The sequence below is a fragment of the Haliaeetus albicilla genome, chromosome Z (genome assembly GCF_947461875.1).
Source record: "Haliaeetus albicilla chromosome Z, bHalAlb1.1, whole genome shotgun sequence".
NCBI classification, from domain to species: domain Eukaryota; kingdom Metazoa; phylum Chordata; class Aves; order Accipitriformes; family Accipitridae; genus Haliaeetus; species Haliaeetus albicilla.
In genome coordinates, this window is record NC_091516.1 from 54,223,702 (window position 1) to 54,244,484 (window position 20,783).

General features: G+C 46.2%; 2 protein-coding genes across 6 annotated transcripts in view; one reads left to right on the forward strand and one right to left on the reverse strand.

Moving 5' to 3' along the window:
* Positions 1-7,641: 7,641 nt before the first annotated feature.
* LOC138683904 (collagen alpha-1(I) chain-like) lies at positions 7,642-8,016 on the reverse strand. Its single transcript, XM_069777212.1, has one exon. It carries the CDS (start codon positions 8,014-8,016, stop codon positions 7,642-7,644), a length of 375 nt encoding a protein of 124 aa, XP_069633313.1.
* Positions 8,017-8,873: 857 nt separating this feature from the next.
* Positions 8,874-20,783, forward strand: part of SEMA6A (semaphorin 6A) — a 115,482-nt gene continuing 103,572 nt past the window's right edge. For 2 of the 5 annotated variants that reach the window (XM_069776898.1, XM_069776900.1), the window contains exon 1: positions 8,874-9,581. The gene's annotated coding sequence lies outside the window, so the exon portion shown is untranslated. Of the gene's footprint in view, positions 9,582-10,964; positions 11,467-20,783 lie in introns of those variants that run through there. The other 3 variants (XM_069776901.1, XM_069776902.1, XM_069776899.1) reach the window with 2 other exon arrangements.

Below are 20,783 nucleotides of genomic sequence, written 5' to 3' on the forward strand. Positions count from 1 at the left end.
TGTTACAGATTTTGCATCTCATGTGATTTTCTGGTCCCATGAAAGTCAGTGACAAAACTCCCGAAGACTTCTGTAGGGCCACTTTTTTACCCCAAGCACTAGCTCATATCAAACATAGCTCATTTATAAATCTACTTTGTTTTTTATTCAACTGAACACCCAAATTAAAGATTTCAATAGAATAGAGGCCCAAGCAAAAACTTAATATTCTTAAATCAAGTTTTATTTGTGTCTTTGACATAGTATGTAAGTAGATATTAAAATGCACATATGTTTTCTGCTGATTTTCTGTGAACACTAATGCATATTCCACACAGGGCTGAATGTACAATTCAGGCAACATCCACAGGAAGTCCCTGCCAAAAGTGAGAAATAATGTTGTCTTCAGGACAGACCAAATAAAGTTAGTCACCAAGTATATTGCTATAAATGATACCCTGGGCAATAACATGTGAATTTATTTTTCAGCTAGTGGGAGTTTCATCACTGATGGCACATAAATGAGGATGCCTGTGGTTTATTTCATGCAAGTTGATGTTTTCCTCCACATTTCTTCTGCTTTATACTTAGTCTTGCCACTTCTGTACCTATGAGGTATCCTTCTTTATCTACTAAACTTCCACACATGGAATGGTAAGTACACTCTAACTATGTTTGGTATGATGGTTTAAGGAAAGGACAATGGTTTGACTCAGAAATCAAACGTGTCTCCAAGCAATGGAAACCCTTCTTTTATGGTGAGTCAAACAGGCTTCTGCTAGAAGTCAGTTTCTCCTGCCCTTTCTGTTTGATCAGTGACAAATCTTCCAAATGGTTTTCACTCACTTCCTCTCAATTTTGCTGCAGGAGTATCAGGTGCAGCAGAGTGACTGAAACTCACTTAGGCAGGGCTGGAATGTCTAGGCTGTGATTTACCTGGGACAGTCACACTCAGGAGCAGGGGCTTAGCTAATTATTGCCAGGAATGAGCAAACACAGGAAGTCTCTGCTCCCCTTCCCTCATTCCCTGGTAATAGTGCAGGCTTCATTAGCAAATGCTTTTCAGCTCTAATAATCACCAGGAAACTCCAGGCTACAGCCAGCCTGGAGGGAGGGAGGGGTTGTACCTGGCAGTAATGCTGTTGTCATCATCATCCTCAGATGGGCCAGAAGCTATCACCTCTGCACGCAGTAAGAACCATCTAACTCCACAGCTACCTGTACTAGCTTCAGCGCAACTTCTTGTGGATTAAAACCCTTTTAAATACAAATACCATTGGAAGGGTACAGATAATTATCTGGAAAAATCTAGACTACTGAATTTGTGTCTCCAGCATTCTTACTACTTTTCCTGGCCTAATGCAATACAGGGAAAAGCGAAATGAGAGCCCTTTCTATGCCAGAACTAGAGCTAGAAATGCCATCCTGTCGGTTTTCCTCTTAGGAAAAGGATTACAGACAAGCAGATGAAGGAAACTATCCATTTCAGCTCTTTTTCCTGAATAATATCTTTGCTACATAAAGCATACTTGGGAATCTCTGAAAAGACTCCATCAACTCCCCACTGCTGATTCCCCACCGTAACCTGTAAAAGCCACACTGTGCTACAAACTGACAGCTCATCCCACATCCTCCCTCGGAGAGGAATCTTTTTCTGCTCTTCTCCATGAGAGACCAAGAACATTAACTCACCCTTGGCGAGGGCTGGTGCATGGGGAGGATGGGAGAGATGTGTTTCCATTCACCTCTTCTTTTCGCCTTGCTCACAGGCATCAGCCATGAGGAGCCAAACTCCAGCCAGTCTACCTGGGGATGATGACCTCTGGTCACCCTGGTGCCTCTCCAGACTGATCCACCATCCCATCCATTTCCTGACTATCCTGTGTCACTTTTTCCACACAGAATTAGGTCCAAACAGCTCATCAGGCTGCATGGGGAGGTGACTGACACTGGTGGAAACTGCTTTGCTGAAACCAGGACACGCTCTTTTCTTCCCAAATACTTTGTCATGTCTTTCAACACATTTTCAGTCACTCTTCTGTATCTTAGCAGGCCATAATGTGTTTGACATTAATTTCTCCTTTAGTATGTAAATATATTCATATTATTTAAAAGCAAGTGTAAACCTAGAGCAACTCAGCCTCTCATTTCTTGTTGTTTTAATTCAGTCATCTTGCAGGATCAAAGGATAAAACCTGACTAAAAGATCATTTTCCATCAGCTGCTTATTTGTCAAGGTTTAACCAATCCCGTTTTTCCTACATTGCTTTACTATATCTCGCTAATCTTTTGCTTCACATAGACACTATTTGCTTTCCTCTCTCTTTGGTCCTCTTTCTTCCTTTCTCTTCCCCCCCATCACTTCTCTCTGGTTTCCCTCCCTCTCCCCCACTGCACACTCTGCTTCATAAATTTTCTCAGCTGGAGCCTTCTCCTCATCTGTTCCATTTTGTTGTGGCTGCTCTTTCCCCCTCTGTTCTTCTCCTTCTTCTTTTTTTTTGACTGTCAGTCGCAGACCTTTTTTTCTTCCCACTGCCATCAATTTAAGGGTTAAAAAAAAAAAAGTCAGTTGGATGAGATTTAATGTTATGAATTAAAGTGTGTGTGTTGGGGAGGAGGATGGAATAAAGCCTCTTTATTTCAGATACTGAAACCATTAAAGGTTTCTCCTTGCTAATATTATATTACCTGGCAATTCCACATACTGTGTGTTCCTAAGGGCTCAGTTCAGCTGAAGGGACACTGAAAGCAATGATTTTGACTTACTAAACTAACGACTTCTTATTATTTAAAATTGGATTTGCACTCAGTTTGATGCTGTAATTGTATTTAAAACACTTTTATTATAATACTGACTTCTTTTAGTGCTGTCTTTTCAATTATGATAATTTTACATTTAGTTCCCCCATCTAGATCTGAAATGCTCATTGCTTTTTTGGGAGGCACTGCAATGGTTCACTTTGGACCATATTTATCCACCGCAAGAACCCAGACAAAGCCAAAATAAATCTCTTTTCTCACTGTTTTCCTTAAGCTCTTGATCAAGCCCCTGATTTTACGGAGTCCTGATGAGAACAGAGGATTTACCCTAAGGAAACTGTATGAATTTGACTTAACTTTCCAATCAAAATATATTTTGCATGTTTTCAGAGAGTCTCTCTACACCTCTTCTCTTGCTGTCCAAACAACTCAGTAGTTAGTGTCAAACCTTAATCATATAAACAGAAGCAGCAGCTGACAGACATATTTTATTCTGTTCGGTTCCTCACTGTACTCAAAAAGGATGCAACATCTAAGCACAATGCTGGAAAAGCTGGGGGGAGGGGGAAGTTTCTCAAATAGTGAACTAAAAATGTAGGGCACAATACTTGAAACTAAACCACCATGAAGTAACTGAGGACCATACTGTTTTCTCCCATAATAGGACTGATGGGAAAGAAACCCTGAAAACTCTCTTCAGATGCTCTCTCTACAGTTTCTGATTAATTTTCCTCTCAGAGACTAACTAGAAGAGACTAATGTGAGATCATCAACATCCAATGTGTGAAGACAGTAAGCTTCCCTTTATGGAAAATCCGATAGAGTTCAATAGCAAATAATTTTTCTAGTGACTTAACTGCCTACGGAATACAACAGATCAGCTATATTCCTGTTGTGGAGCTCGATAGGCTAGTTAATAATTACCACACACTCCCTTCCTGGTGAAATTTTAATGAAACAGATCATCAGCAGGTAAAATTGATATGGATGTACTAACATTAACAGGATTATGTTAATTTACACCAGAGGAGGATCTGGCCCATGTGTGTTTAGAGTAATTTGATAATGAAACTCTGCAAATTTCTGTTGGTATTAACAACTGTTAAATTCTACATGACTTTCCCATATCGATCTTCCATGCTTCGTTGTTTTGGTTTTTTAACAGGGAACCACTCCCTTCACCATATGGTCCAGCCACTATCCACAGTATTCTCCGCTTATTTCACCATCATGTAACACTCTCCTCTTCTGGGAACTAGATGACACAGTGACATGTGAATGTTGCTCACAGCACAACATGAATTTCTGCTGATTTTTCTGGCACAGTACAGCAGGGGCTGACCAGGGCAGCCTCCTGCATAAAACATCTGCTCTGCAGCCTTGTTTGCCTTCCAAAATCCTCCATAGTTATAAAGACTAACCTGCACAGAATTGGCACAGAGAGACTCCCTTTGCATTCCCAGGCAGAGGCAAATCCTTCAGTGGAGTCCCTGGTATTTCCAGTGAATATTTTGAACTACCTTCCTGAATTTTGAATGCTTTGGGTGCCCCTGATGAGCACACCCCAAGTCAGCCTACAGTCATCTGGGTATCCATTTGGAAGATGTCTGAACAAAGTGATTAAGAAAAGCAGATCCGTATATGTCATCCAGCAACTTAAAAATGCGGCATTTCTAGTAAGGACCTTAGTTACAGAAGGGATTTTGCAGTGATTCACCAACCATCAAAAATCACATCCATGTAGGAAGTTCATGGCCTACCTGTTCTTAAACTAATCTCATTTTACGTGTTTACAGAGGTCTGTAAAATGTCTACCGCTCGTAATTTTAAACTGTGAGCCTGACTCTGCAGAAGTTAAATGGGCAAAAGACCCATTACCATTTTACATTAAGAGACTGAGAATTGGGTCCATGTTGGATTTTATGAGTCTTCTTTCCTTTAGCTGCTGTGTGCCCAAGAACAGCTATATGCTAATTAAAAACCTGTCCACTCTCAACCACATTTTCAGGGTACAGCTGAGTTTGGTGAATTCCTCTAAAGTGATTAAAAGAAAGATCTTATATTTCTCTGTGTAGGAGTAATTACTTTGCAAGGCATTTAATAATGTTGTCTTGACAAAAATAATATTTACAGTTTGATGAGCTTTCACTATTGCTGTAAGATTAAAGAAGTCAACACTTCTTTATATTAAGATGTACCTGCACTCACCATTTTGGTTTTATTTGTGGTGAGATATATCCTCACAGGTAAAGGCATCTCCTCTGATGCCAGAATGGGAGAGGGGGAAAAGGAGTTACAACCCCTCCTAAGATTACAGGCTTCGAGTGCCTCATGGATATCAAAACCATCTGGTACCTTCCTTGGGGCAAAACCCCCTTGTGTTTCTCAGACAGCTGTCAAAATCCTCAGTTCTGCCACTCTTATGTGTTGTTTCTCGTCAACATAAAACTCTGCTGCACTTTGAACCTTTGAAATAGGTGCAGGAATGAACTGAACTGAATCTAACAATAACAACTGACAGAGAAATTGGGGAACATTGCACAGGTTATTCTGATGTGGGAAGATAATGAATGGGGATGTGCTCAACGACAAAGTACCATTGCACCTCTGCAGTATCCCAGCTCCTCAGAACTGTATCTAATGGGATGCTGCTCCTCCAGTCACATGGCTCTGGGAGGTTGGTAGAGTAGAAAATATATTTGTATACAGCATGAGGCTCAGCATGCCTACTAGCATTGAATTTCACACAGCCCAACTGAAAGAGTCAGCTGCTGCCAGTGAGGGAGAACCAAATGCCCTTCCCCATACAGGCCAGGTGTCCCACGAACTTCAAGTCAACAAATTTCATATGTGATTAGGAAGGAGGGGTAGAGGTAACGTTTTCATAAGAACTCAAGTCAAATCTTTGGTAAAGACCTACGCTGAAGAGGAGCTGGAGAGAGTTGGAGAACTTCTCTACAGTTTGCGTGAATGGGTCAGATAAGGCTTTCAAAATGCACAGCTCCATGGAGACCTCACCAAGAATTCCTGACTGGAAAACCCACTGCACCCTACCTCTGCAGCTGCCAAAAAGCAGCCAGTGAAAAAATATGTCTTTTTCCATCAATAAGGGTAATAACTCCCTTCTCCAAGCCAGTGTGAGTAGCCCACAGTTGTTAAGTAGTCTAGGCAAAACAAATAAGGTTGTGTCTCTGTTTTCAGAAAATCTGACAGCATGAAGAATTGAGATTGATATTAAAGTTCCATGAAAATAGGCTAAAAAACTTGGTGGGAGAGAAAAGTTAAGAATAGTTTACTGGATTGGGTACAGAGAGAGAAAGGGAACAGGGAGTCAGGTAAAAGAGGGTGTTTTTTTTAAGCCATGAAGACAAGTCTGATTTTGCATATCGATTCTACTAAGCTAAAAGCAGAAGAAGCAGTAAGGGAATGAAGGACAGAAGAGCCGACTTTCATTTGGGGAGAAGGTTAAATGAAAAAGGGCTACAATGTATTATTTAAGTGAAGAAATTAGGCAGTGCAGGCTTGGAAATTAAAGACGGGGAAAGAAAATGGATGAATGGAAAACAGTTCTGTAAAAGAACCTGAATATAAACCTTCTAGCAAGTGATGCCTTAGCAGTACCAGTGTCTGGAAAATAGGATTTTTTTAGTGCTTTCTGCTTCCTGCAGAACTTTCAAAATATAAAAATCCAGTCCACATTTTTCAAAACCCTAAATATAGGAGGGGAAAGTGTTCTCTGTCAGAGAGCCTTTTTTGATTAATGAAAAAATGCAAGTGTAAAATAAACCATTCAGTATTGCAGAAATATTTGTGAAGTATCTTAAGCACATGGTAAGGGCCCAATCTAGATCTGCTTACAGTTCTAACACACAACAAAGTCAGTGGAAGTTTTGAACACCTCAAAACGTATGTAGTGATTGAGCATAATGTAATGATTGAATGTCAGCCTTTGGTATCGTTGAATTGGTATTTTCCGCAAATCCTGACTGTGTTCAGTCTCTGTTCTCATTTCCTGACAGAGGGAGAAGCAGCATGAGATGATCGGGGGCCTTTTTGTGGAAATGGGGTTAGGGGTCTTGGCAAATCAAGGTACATTCATCTGGTTTACCCCCCTGACACACAGTTGGGTATGCAGAAATTATTTGTACTGGCTCAGTTTCTCTAATTGCTTTCAGATCTGGGGTAAGTTTGTTTCACTAAAATTTATCTGTCCCCAGCAATTACTCTAGTGCAGAACTCGCTTCTGTTTTAGATTTTCAGGGAAAGAAAATGTATATTAAGTCTCAGTTCCTTTGGTTAGAAAATTATCCTAAGTATACATTCAGTTTAAACTGTCTGAAGGAAAGAAGAAACCTTTCCTTCATACAGATCAATGTTTTCCCTTGTAATCTAACAACTAGAAATTGAATGGATGTGTAATTTTAGATCCCAAATCAAATACCGAATGAAAACCAATTTCTCAGAGTCCTTTCATTATCTGAAAATAAAAGGCAGAAAAACGGCTGTCATAAACAAGTAATTATTTTAACTTTAATGCCACACTTCGTGGCCTGACAGCAAATCCCCTAGCTGCAGTCTGTCCTTTCTCTTATCTGGTCTGGGGGCGGGGGGAACCCAACACAAAAAAAAAAAACCCAACCCCCCCCACGATAAATCACGTTAAAGCAATTGCATAAGTAAATGACTCCTCTGGAAACTAGATACCTTCGCGCTGAAATAACTAGAGGCTCTCCTTGCCGAGATCTAGAGGGTGGAAATTACTGCTAGAACTCCCGAGGGGCTGCATGCCGCCGCCAAAGCAACGTGCACGCGGAGTTTCAGCTCACCGACTTTGGGCTGTTTTGTCGGGTTCCTCAGTCCGCTCCCGCCGCTTATCCGTCCCGGCCCCCACGCTCTGACAGGTCAGCGGGGCGCGGGGGGGCGGACCCGCGTGCGGCCGGCCGGCTCGGACCCCACGGCGGCCGCGGGCAGGGGCTGAGCGACGCCCGGCCCCGGCGGGGTCTGGGAGCCCGGCGGGGTCTGGGAGCCCGGCGGGGTCTGGGAGCCCGGCGGGGTCTGGGAGCCCGGCGGGGTCTGGGAGCCCGGCGGGGTCTGGGAGCCCGGCGGGGTCTGGGAGCCCGGCGGGGTCTGGGAGCCCGGCGGGGTCTGGGAGCCCGGCGGGGTCTGGGAGCCCGGCGGCCCCGCACCGCCCGCTCTCGGGGCCGCCGCGGCGGCGGGGGGCGGCTCAGCCCCCGTGCGCGGCGGCGTGGGGAGCGTTCCCCGGCACAGCCTCCGCATCGCCCCGCTGCACCGGGGCCGGGCCGGGGGCGGGGGGATTACCGCCGCCGCCGCCGGCGGGACGCCTCGGCGCGGGGCCGGGGAGAGGGGGATTAATGTATTAGCGCCGCTCGCTCCTGCTCCTGGCTGGATCGGCTCCGAGACGGGGATTAGCGCAGCGACCGACCACCGAGGCGGGATTTGGGCGAAGGGAGGGGGGAGACGAAGACAAGCGGTCGGACGAGACCTGCGCCAGCCGCCAGCTGCGGCCCCGGCCCCGGCCCCTGCCCCGCTCCCGCTCCCGGTCCCGGTCCGGGGGGACACGGCCCGGCCCGGCCCCGCGCCCTCTGCCAGGCGGCAGCATGCGCGGGGCCCCGCCGCCGCCCCGGGCTCCGCAGCGGCCCCTGCTGCCGCGCCCGCGGCCCGCCGAGGAGCCGCGCACCCCCCGGGGGGCAGCGGGCGGCTGCCCGGCACAGCCTCCCCGCCGCCGCGGGCGCTCCGGGCTACTCTGGTCGGTCGTGGGCGTCTCCGCAACCCGCGGCTCCGCGCCCCGCGGGCACGGAACGACCGCGACGGTCGGAGGCCGCGCGGCAGCTCCGCCGGCACGGGCGGGGGCCGGGGGCGGCGGGTCCCCCCCCCCCGGCTTGCACCTGCTCGACACCAGCCCGGTAACGCTCAGCACCGGCGGGGAGGCGTCGCTGGCAGCAGCGTCGCCGGTAAAGAGCACTGGAAGGAGGAGCCGCGCCACCCCCACCCCCCACCGGCCCGGCGCCGCCTCCCCTCCGCCCGGGGCTCGGCGACCCCCGCCCCGCCGGGAGCCGCCGAGGCCCCACCCCTCGCCCGCCAGCACCGCCCCCCGGAGGCACCGCCCGCCGCCCGGCGGGGCGGGGCGAGAAGAGGGGCGGGGAGCGGGGCGCGCCCGTCCGCCCGCCCGCCGCCGTCCAGTCCGGGCTTTGTCTCCGCCTCCGCCGGCGGAGCCGCGTCCCAGGGGCCGGGAGGCGGGCGGCGGGCGCCGAGGGGAGGCAGGGCAGCGGCAGGCAGCGGGAGACAGCGGCTCCCCCGTTCTCGCCGCGCACAGTCCAATGCCCGGCAGCCCGGGGCGAGGAGCGACTGCGCTTTCCTGCCGTGGCACGGCGAGTGCCTCCAGCCTAGGAGTTTTCCTGAAGCAGCCGTCACACCGGGAGCCCTTGTGGTAGAGAGTGAGCAGGAGGAGACCCCGAAATGACTTACCTCTCGAGGCGCGACTGAAGGGGACTTACTGGAGTGGAACCGTAGTGGAATTTGGGTCTGGAGAGGAGTTGCTAACGCTTGTTTTTTGTTTTTGTTTTTTTTCCCCTTGTTCTTCTTCTCCCTGTTCCCTCCCCTCTTCGCCCATCACTGGAAATGAACAAATTGCATTTGCAATTCAGAAAGTAGAAATACTAAATACTCCATCCCCCGGGAAGCACACATGTAGTAATGACAAAGGATTGCAAAGGAGAGAGTGGCTCCAGTTTCCCAGAGAGATCCCCTTAAATGGATTACTAAATGGGACACTACATCAGCTAGTTCTGTCCTCTAGCTGCCTAGATACATGCACCGAAAAGGTACAGTACTCCCCCGTCCGTATCCCTACCTGATGTTTTGGGGTTGCTCGGGAAGGAAGGCTCCCGGGTCGCCCCGGCAGGCTCGGGAGGAGCGAGGATGGTGCGTGGTTTAAGGCTGGCTGCTGCCTGCTGTCTCGACAGCGTTTGCAGCGCTTAGGGAGGGGGAGAAGAGCCGCCTGCAAGTGCACACGCTGCGCTTGCTGTTGCCACTTTCCAGGCATCTCGTGGCTTCGCCTTTTTTTTTTTTTTCTCTTTTTTTCTACACCCCCCCCCCCCCCAACTCCTTAACGTGTTAGCCTTCCGCCCTAGCCCCTTGGCACGGCTTGCATGCGCGGTGCTCGGTCTCCTCTCCGCCTCCCCGGCCCCGAGCCCTGCTCGCAGCGGGCCGGTGGCAGGGGGTCGCGTCCGCCGGGGCGCGGCGGGGAGCGGGGCGGCCGCGGGACGCCGCCGGCGGGGCTGGGGCCGGGGCCGGGGCCACCGCCCGCTCACCCCGGGGCCGCCGGGCATCGTGTGGGGCTGGGTCGGGGAGGGGGTGTCTTTGTTACAGGGACAATGTGGGCGCTTCGCGCAAAGGCGTAACCCCGCGGTCTCCGCTCTTCCGTGCGGGGTAGTTGGGTCGCGGTTGATTTTTTTTTTTTTTTTTTTTTTTTCCCAAGGCAGGGCTTGCGTTTTGGGGGAAGGGGCCGGGAACCGAGGAAACTTCTTCCGCGGCGCAGCCCCGGGCTTTGTTCGCGATCATGGGCTGGGGCCGCGGGCTCCCCTCCCAGCGGACAGCGGCCGTCCTCCCCTCCGCTCCGGCCCCGGCCCAGAGGGGCTGCCGGCTGCCCTTCCGCAGCCCCGGGGAGAAGGGTGGCTCTCGGGCAGGGCTGCTTGCCCCGCCACCCCCCGCCCCACTTTCTGCCGGGCGCCCCCAGCCTCTCCCCTGCGGGCCGCTCTTCCCCGGCTGGCGAGCGCAGGCAGGCGGGCTGGCCCCGGCGCCGAGCCCGGGGAAGACCGGACCAGACCCCTCGGGGCGGCCCGGCGGGCGGGGAGCGTGGCGGGGCAGCCCAGCTCCTCTCCCTCCGCCCGCGCCCTCGCCCTGCCGCTCCTTCGGCCCCTCTCCTCCCTCCGGAGCCGGGGCAGCCGGGCGACACGGCGGAAAAAAGAGAAAGTTTTTCTAAGGAGGGAATAACAGATCCGGCCGGCACAAAGGAGTTTCTGTTCGGCCAGCCCTCCCAGAGGGGCTGCGGGCTGGCGGCGCGGCGCCCCGCACACGCCCCGCGCCGCCGGGGAGCCCCGGGGCCGGCGGCAGGGCGCCTTCGTGCCGCTGATGCTGAGGTGGGGAGGGATGCTGCGGAGGGGACGGGATGCTGAGGAGGGGAGGCATTCCCCCCCCAACACACGTACACACCCCATCCCCGTGTATGCGCGGGCAGGGAAGGCTCCCAGCCGAGGGCGAGATGGCGTTAGGAGCCCTGGCTGCGGCTCCGCAAGAGCGGGAGCCCGCACGTCCCCCCGGGCTGTGCTCCCGCCGGCGGTGCGCTGGGGACGCGGAGCCGGGGGGAGGGGGGGGGGCGCGGCGGAGGCTCGGGCAGCCCCCCTGGGGCCGGCTGAGGGTCAGCACCGCCCCGCGCTCCGCCGGCGGGGAGGGGGACGAAAAGTTTGGCTCTCCTTGGTCACGCGTGGGGAAAGTACCTGCTTCTAGCGAGGGCTCGGCCGTCCCACCGCCCCTTCCTTCCTTCCTTCCTTCCTACCCCAGGGAGGCGTTTCCCGGGGGTGGCTCCGGCCGGCGTGCGGGCGGGGGGCTGGCGGGGGACGCGGGGCTGAGGCTGCAGCCCGGTCAGTCGCAGCGGAGATGCGCTTCTGCCCGCCGCCGCCGCCTCTGTCCTGCCCGGCTCTTCCCAGGGTGAGTCGCAAGGCGGTAACTGCTGGGTTTTCCTTAGGCAAATGGCTCTGTCTTTTTCTAAGCTTGACCGCTTGTTCAGAGGGAAATTTGTTCTCCTGCTTCTCTCCCGAGCTAATTGCAGCTTTTGAAGTTTGTAAACATGCGCGCTTGTGCCAGCGTCTGTGCAGCGCGGATCTCTAGCTGCTGTGGGCAGAAAATGATTCACTAATAGAACGGCAAGAATAAAGGCTTCAGTCAGTTGTGTGATAAATTGTAAAGGACTCTAATTCCTGACTCTGCGAAGCGAACGCTTGATTTTTCAGAGAAGCACACGCTGCTTGCAGGTGTTGTAAAATAACGGAGAGCTCAACTGTCCACAGCCGTTTTCTGTCACAGGGCTGCATGCCGTGGCTTATTATTTGACATAGATTCTGCTAACTTTCATTTAGTATCGTTCAGCAATGATATTAATTATTAAGCTAACCTCAAAGATGGTAGCTGGAGGTGTGATTTTCCCGCAGTCTTTGCAAAAATTAGTTCCGTGCCTGCTTTTAGTTTGCATTCATTTAATCTAAGTGTCATCCAGTGAGCCATTCTCATCCAAGTAGTTTTGACTTGGCGGGTAAATCCTTTGGCATCAACGTGAGAAAGTCCAGCAGAGTCAGGCTCTTTTAATCACAGAACTCATGGAGATTTTGAGGAGTCTATGGCATTTCTCTCAGACTAAGATTTATGTAGCTGTTACCATGTTCAGGGCTTCCTTTGCCATTTGTTTTCAGACCAGAAAAGCAAAATTATCTTGCTCTGGTTAACTTCTGTTTTGTTTGGGGTTTTTTTTGTGTGTTTTGTTTTGTTTTAATAATGTACATCATGAGGAAATTTGCTCCAGCAAACCCCTTTCTTCATGGAATTGCCTAGTACATGGTTGAACGCAAATACTAGCTTCAGTAAGATCGGGAAGGTTTGTCACTCTTAAAAAAAGCACAGTTGCCAAGGCGTTTCACTGTCTAGGGTATAATTTTATCTAAAAGGAACCTGTTTTTAATATGGTAGCTTCTCATAAGGTATAAGACAAAGAGAATATATACTAACTCTCTTTAAAGCCAGACAATTTCCTATGCATAAAAATGTTGATTTCCATTCTCCTCCACTCTTCACTGGAGAAAATCTCTGGCTTTCATGGAAATATAGTTCAGGAGCAGAATGCCCAGATGAGGTTTCTGTTGGAATGCTAAATGAATTTTAAAATAGTAAGTAATACCATAAAGTATATTTGCAACGCTAGCTTTTCATGTAGTAGGAATTGAATGCTTGAAGCATGGGTAAATACTTTCAGGGAAGATGAATCATATGGTCACAGATGTTCTATGTATTCTCAATTAGTCTACATTAAAACTATATGTTCTTACTTAATGACAAAACCAACCTTATCAACTGAACTCATACTACTTGAACCAAAAAATAATTGGGCACTGACATCCATGAGAAGCATGACTAGGTAACATCTCTAGCTACTTGAAGATTACAGTGAATATTAGCCATAATCCCCTCGTAATGCTTGTAAATAGAGGATCGCAGTTATTGGAGTTTAAGACTGAAGAAGGAGATAGGTCGGGCTAAGGATGAGGAGTTGCCTTCATTGAATTTTTGAAAAGGAAAAAGAAAAAGGAAAAGAAAAGGAGAGAGATCAAATTAATGACCTGTGATAAATCCAGACTAGAACTGTTTGCATTAAAAAGGAAGTAGGTGATTGTGAACTTGCTTGTGCATGTTTTGTGAAGGGAAGGGGAAATTTGTCATCTTGTTTTGAAGAGCCATACATAAATACACATGAAAGGAGTTTGCATGGTTTACAGCAGGGGAGACATAAAATGTTTTAGGATTAAATTGACCTGAGCTAATACATGCCTCGCATCCAACTTGTTTGCAAGAGCACATTGTTATACTACCCAAACAAATGTTTTGTGTGTAGTACCTGACTCCCATACACTATAGCAGAGTGCTGAAAACAAACAACTGAGTAAATTCTGGAAAATAACATTCAGCTCTATTAGACATAGCGTACGCTAGAGAAAAGTTGAACCATACTAAGAAGTTTTCACTATCCAAATTTGATACAGATGCTGCAGTATTTTACCTCCTACTGTTCATTTACTGAGGAGGTAAATCTTCAGCCCTTAACCTTCCCAGTCTCATTCACCCAAGTAAGCTTTGCTCACCCAGCGAAGCCTTGCTTCCTTGAGTAATTTTCTGAGAGTAGAGGCAGTTGCTGAAATTTTACTCATATAGGGACTTTTTTTTCACGTTTAGGCCCCAATCTGAAAATACTGTTCTCTGTTGGGAATCAATACTTGGTGAGGACCTGAAGCTATGGTGCGAGTACATTCGCTCTGGATCGACCTTCAGTGTTGAGTCAGACCAAGGTCTGCGTGTTACAGAGCCAGTCGCGTCTGACAAATTGTGACAGGCTTTGTCTTGACTGGGCAACAGAAAAATAAGAGGAATAAGCAACGCTTTTTACTGGTGACTGTTTGAGCATTTTATGCTCATTAGTTCTGTGCATCAGGATTATTCTGCGGTGGGTGAGGCGTACTCAGAGATCAATACAGTCAGTGGTAGCATGGAATCTGGCTGCTGATCAACAGCATACAGCAACCATGAACAGAGTTCAAAGGCAGAGACAAGCAGCTGGAGGGAAGCCTGGGCCTGAGCCTGACACCTTTCTGTAGGAATATTTTTATTTTTGGCCTGTCATACCAGTCTTCTGAATGAGGAACAGCTTAGATGTGCGTAGGGTCCGTGAAGGCAGAAGTGGACTTCTCCAGTTCAAGTGCAAACCTGGCAGACCAGAGTTTGCCTGTCTTTGTTTTCTTAATGTGCTGTCTTGTGAGACAACTAAACCATTACCTATGGTCATGGAAACAACCAAATGTTCACATTTATACAATGTTAAGTGATCTTTAATTGTCCATGGTGAACGATGCTTTGGTTTTGGGTCTTGACTGCAAGATGGCAAGTATGGCAGCACAACTCCAAGGTGCTGCTTCAGGATTTAAAGGGAAGAGTGCCACCTGCTGTGTTATAATTATACATATTGCATGTCCTGCCTGTCTTCTGCGGGTCCCCAGGCTGCTGGTTTGCCTGTCGTATTTTAGCAGCTGGAAGATGTGAAAGGATTCAAAATGAAACGTGGTATGGAAACTGAGGGATTTGAAAAAAAACATAGAAGAAAAGAGGTATGCACCTACAGCTTCAGGGTATTCTGGAAGTCTTAGGAGGGGTTCCTTGAAAGACAAGCATAGAGGCATTTGCAGGTTTTGTCGCTTCAGATTTACAAGGGCTGCTAACAATTAGTAGTGGAGCCACTGGAAATAGGGAAGGGGATGAGAGATTTATGCCTCCCCCCATAAAATAATCATATTCTCAGCTTTCATGCACCAGATGAACATAAATGAGGCTGCCAGACTTATGCCCTCTGAAATCTAAAGTTTAGCTCCAGCTATAGTTTAATAAAAAAAGGAAGTAGATAGCACTTTTTAAAGAAAACAGCTTTCCAAAAAGGAAGAAGAAAACGAGAAAAACCCAATATGAATTACGCCGTAATTCACTGCAAAACCTCTTGAAGTGTTTCCCAGTATAGAACTGTAGTTATTTATCAGCCAAAAGGACGGGTGTACTATGTTCTGTGTGAATACAGAGTCATTTTTGTATGAAAGGAATTTTTCCCCAAGCCCCAAAGTGTTTCTTTAGTGGCTGAAATAGAGATGTAAAATGAAGTAGATAAACCAGCTATTAACAGAACTGCCAGTTGCTGTATCTCTAGAGTGAAGACATATGGTAATTCACTACATTCAGTGATGACCTTTCCTTTAAAAGTATTGTTAATAATAGGCATTTCTATATAGAGTATTTAGACTAGATGCTTGAAATTCACATATCATGGACTACCCCATGCCATTTTTTTCAGGGTTTTTTTTTTTTTAGCTACTGACAAAACTGCTACTGAGGAACTTTCTACAGAAATACGGTTTTACAACATTCATGCAATGCTGAAGTTAAAGTTTCTGGGGGCAGATGCACAGCATTGCAGCATATCATGCAACATGGCAGCATGTGTGCTGTCCTTGGTATGGGAAGCCTTTGGCTCCTTCTCCCTCACCCTCCCCAGGTAAAGCCATGCCTTGACTGCAGGGTTATACCCTTTGTGTGATGCAGGTAAAAAAAGCATTCTGATGCCTTTATGATCTTTGTAGCCAGTTGCCTTTAGTGAAAACTTAACGTTTATGAAAGTGGAAGGAAATAAAGAATATTTTTATTACACCCTTTCACCTTAGCCTGAGACTGTCTAGTGGATGAGGACTGTAATACTAGTATTTTTACTGGAGATAATAGCGGAAGTTTGATTATGCGCTTCAGAAAAAAGGTATTCCTAACCCTCATCAATTTTGCAATGACCCTGACAGACTCACAGGGCCTTCTAGTAATGAAAATGTGTAGAGTATATAACAGATATGGTCGGGTGTTCCAGTTCAGCGGGTGGAAAAAGTACTCTCTCATATGAATCCCCAACACAATAGGAAAAACTGTGTCCAAATATATTCCTGACTGCAGCAAACATTATTTCTACTTTCTTATCTCTGTCTGCTCAGCTTCGCTCAGATGTTCTATATATTGAGTATTCCTACGTATGACTTTGATAGTCAGATGGGAAATCTGCTATGTTGGCTCCTTCACCATTGTTCATGAACATTTATCCATTACTTGCACTCGAGGCAGCTGTTTATTGAAATGTTAATGAGAATTTGAACAGTTTATAGTTCTATAGTATATTTCTTTTTTAGCAGAAAAAAACCTGCTGTTTTGTTGAAGCCTTTCGAAATCTACTTTTTATTGGTGGATTGAGATGGATTCTATGCTAATTCCTCCTGCATTCCTGAATTATGGCCTAGCTAGGCACTGTCGCTGGGATCTTCATCTATTAATCATGGAAGCTGCTTGCTTATTCGGTTGCCATAGTTTCAGTGCCTCAGATAGTGTTGGGGTGCCTTGGGAAAGGCTTGAGATATACTCGGACTTGCAAGCCTTGCAGTTATTTTGGCAGTAGAAGAGCTCTGAAGGAAGAGAGAACAGCATCCAATGTTACTCAGAGTTGGACTGAGGGAGGAAACTTTTGGATATGTCTCTCTGGACCTTGTTATGTGAACGTCCAGCTGATATTTACTCCCAAGATTTGCTTTTTGTTTTGTCTTGCTGGTAAAACTGTACGCTTCAGAGACTAATGGCTACCTTTATCCATTGCAAGGGCAAAAAAAGGCTTTTCATTAGTTCTGCTGATAAATGCTTGGGTAAATTAGGGCATTTAGGGTTTCCTAAGCAATCCAGGTAATTTGTTTTACATTCTCTTTTAACCTAGCTACATACAGCATGACATCATGTTTGAGACTGAGTTAATGTTTATTGTTACTTTAAATTTAATAAAATGACAGTAAGTACCCTTTTGTTAGCTGCAGAGCAGCTTGAATTACAAAGTAGAAAAGGGGAAGTAAACTTTTTTCAGACAGAACTAGTGCTCTTTCAGCACTGTGTTGGCATTGGCAGTATTTTTTTTTTTAATGTTTCAATATCTGTTCACAAATTCAGCATTAAAACATGCATACTTTAAGAAATGTGGAGCTGTGAGTAGTCAGAAAGAGCTTTTTTGACAAATGAGAATAATGGTAAAGTAGTAAATAGGTCTAACAGGAAAGTAGCTGGAAGACTGACTTGTCAATGTCATGCTGAATATTAATTGTTTTGTCAGTTACGGGTAATACAAAATGATACACAAACATCTTTCACTAAGCAAATCATGGTCTCCTTTTTCTTTTCCCATTGAGAAAAAATTTTCATCACTTCTGTGTGAGCAGGAGTAAGCCTCACATTTTAGTAGATACTTAAATCCCATTTCTCTTGCACTTTACGTTACAGTGTCTCCAGAATTAACTGATTTCCCTCCAGCTCTAATAAAGCAATTTGGTTCTTGCACAGATAAGCTTGATACGTATCTTCTGTTCACACACACACACACACACACACAAAAAAGCTTTGAATATTCACATCAAGCAAAGAATCATGTTAAAAGCTGTGCAGTTTAGATTAAAGAATTCAGTATAATTGGAACTAATCTGGAAAATTAGCCACTTTTTTACTCTCAGATGGTTAGCTTGCATTCAAAGATGAGTTTTAAAGCTTCAGCTTGGGACTTTACTGCCCAATCTTGTCAATTTTTCAAGTGAGATCAACAAGCAGATTGAGAACATGTGCCTGTTATTTGTAATCCACCCTCAGGAGCGCTACCAACTGAACAAATTGAAGTCCAAAAATTTCACATGAATTTTAAAGATGACAAAGCTTTGTTTGCTGGTAGATGCACAGTAAATTTGTATTTGTAGTTTTATACTCTCACATAGTACGGAGGTTTCTGTTTTATAGTCTGGATTTAGTGCACTCTGTTGTATATGCATATTTTACATAAAATTAATCCCAGCCTTTTTCATGTTAAACGCAAAATGTGCATGTATCTAGCAGATTGACAGTCTGATAGAACAAAGTAGTATGCCCTGGTCATTTTGTAGTTCCCTTTCGAAGGGAGCTGGTGATTGCATAAAAAAAATTGTTACAGTGGAAAAATATCTTAGGTCAAAAGCTGTGGAGGTACAAATTCAGTTGTGTTTTTCTTTTCAGGATTTATTGTACTCCATTTAGTTTCAGGGTAGGTATAGAATCGCTCTGTATACAAATTAATTTAAGCAGTTCTGTAAGGTATGTTTGTACGTTCTTTAATTAATGATTTTTATTGCTTATTATGTATTTTTTACCTGCAAGAAACAGAGGAGTGAGTGATAAGTGGTTGTGTAGTCAGTATAGAGGCCCAGTCTTGTTCCTGTTGGAGAGTGAAGAAGAGTTTCTGCTGAACACCTCAGCAACAAGCCCTTACTCCATTTATAGTTCAGTACAGTTCTTTCGGTTTGTTTGTGGTTGGTCATAGACGTTCCCCAAGCGGCTGAATTTTAGCATCGAATGTACTAATCTCATCAAGGAAAGAAAATAATCATCTCTGGGAAAGCAGTTGTTGCATTTGTGTCTTTTTAGCAGCGTTACGGAGGTTCCTTTGCAGATCTTGCACATGTGGAATAGCATCTTGCTGCCTGAATATTCCTGGCAGGCTAAAGCTTGGCTTGGGCTGCGTGCTCACGAAGGGACATGAGAGAGAGGAAAGGTGTCCCCCAGCTCAGCCTCAGCGCTCCCGGTGCCTGCAGCTGGCCCCCAGCTCCGCCTGGTCCTTCGGAGCGGGCGGATGGCGAGGGGAGGCGGGCAGGCGGCTGGAGCCCCGGCCCGCGCACGGTGCCTGGGGAATGCCGCCGTCGCCGTCGGTGCGGGCCGGGAGGATACTGCTGCATCCCGTCCCAAAACGCCAGAGCGAGGAGAAGATGATGGATGGGATGGGATGGGATGGGATGGGATGGGATGGGATGGGATGGGATGCCTTTGTGCCACCTGGAGCTGCTCTTCCGCCGCTCGCTTTACACGCAGGGTACAGCTCAGCGTCTGCCGCCTGATGGCAAAGGAGAGGTTGAGTCCCACGGGATTATCTTCCGTGACTAGAACTTCACGCCATGAGCGTGGTGAAATGCAGCCTGGTATTTGATTCAAAATGCCCTTTTTTTATTATATAGAGAGGGTCACAGGCTGTTTAACTGCAATCTTGAACTTTGGGTCATAGTCTTTATGGTACTGGCTTTTCGTCGTAGCTCTCTAATGAAAGAAGAGCATCATGCATTAAAATAAAATTCTGAATTTAGTTTTCCATATGAACAGGATTTGGTACTATGTGTATAAATTTATAATAGCGTTCGACCCATTCTGCCTCTGAGTAATTTGTACTTATTAATTACGAATGCACAGCTTTTGCAATTAGAACTTACTGATCCTAACCATGTTAATCAGAAATGACCACAGTTAAATTGATTTTTTAAAATTTACTGTAGTCTGTTATAGCAGCGTGATTATATAACATATTTTTTAAGGACTGTGTCCATGCAGTAAGACTTTCTTTTATAGAAATACATGGTGCAGAATTTTTTTTGTTCTTGGAAAGCAATTAAAGAGGAGAATATTATCAGGTTTCATGGAGAAGTAAGAAGACAAACTTTTTTCTAGTGGTTCTTTGGGAAGCTTTTTTTCTCAGCTGGTGAAATTATTCTCTAATTTGAATAGGAATTTGTTTTTCTTTAAAAAGAAATCAAGAACTGAATCCTTAAAGAGCTGCTGTGGGAAGAGGAAAGATTTTTGCATGAGCTGTTACACTTTTTCATTACTATCTGCAAGGTGTTTCCTTTTAATTCTGTTGTAGGGAAGTTCAGCATGTTCAGATACACTGATTAATTCCGTCACGAGACGCATATATTGTAGGGTGGTGTCGTCTTTTTTACTTTATCCTGTTCTAAGCATAAGACCTAGAGATAATGCCAGCACACTTCCTTTCCCAAGATTAAAAAAAAAAAAAAAAAAAAAAAAAAATTCCTTTTCGTGTTCAACAGCATGTATAGTCCGAAAGGCAAATTTAGCCAACCTGGAGTTAATAGCCTGAAGGTGTGAGATGAAGGCTGGTGACTGGCTGTGAGAATAATGCAGTTTTGATTTGTCAGAACATTTTTCTTAGAGTACTACATACATGTGTTAAACTATCTATCAGAGAAAAACTTCAAAAATAAAAGGCAAAGTGTGGAATAGAGTAAGTTCTCTGACACACAAATTCTAATTCCTTTTCAGTGCACCCTTTACATTTTTGACCAATTGTTTTTATTTGTGTTCATCCCTTTTTGTCATAAGCTCTCTTGTGTAGCTGAAAACCTAGAGGTAACATCATTTGCTAACCCAAATAGCACCCAACTCAAGTGTTGTTCATGTAGCAGAGGCAATTCAGCCAGGCCCTTTCTGGTAACATGTTGGTGCAACTAAATGCTGGTGATGTGCTGCAGAAGGGTGGAAAATGTAGACTGTATAATGACTGCTAATGTTGGAGAAGGAGTCTGTAAGAATGCTTGCATTGATTTACCTTGAATAGCAAATCAGCTCTTTAGACTTCTTTTTTCTTTTTTTTTTTTTGCCATAAATGGTCAGTAATCTGTTTTAGTTTGAAATAGATGAAAGAATTCATTGTTGTCACAGTCAAAGAACTTAAAGAACTTTTCAAAACCTGGAACACCTACACAGATGCTTACACCACTGGTTTTTTTAGAAGGACTAATCCTGACCTCCTTCTTTGTGCCAGGCTCCCAAGATCCAAATATCTGGAT

Excerpts from the sequence above, each read along its gene's own strand:
- LOC138683904 (XM_069777212.1), bottom strand. The coding sequence starts at position 8,016 with ATGCGGAGGCTGTGCCGGGGAACGCTCCCCACGCCGCCGCGCACGGGG.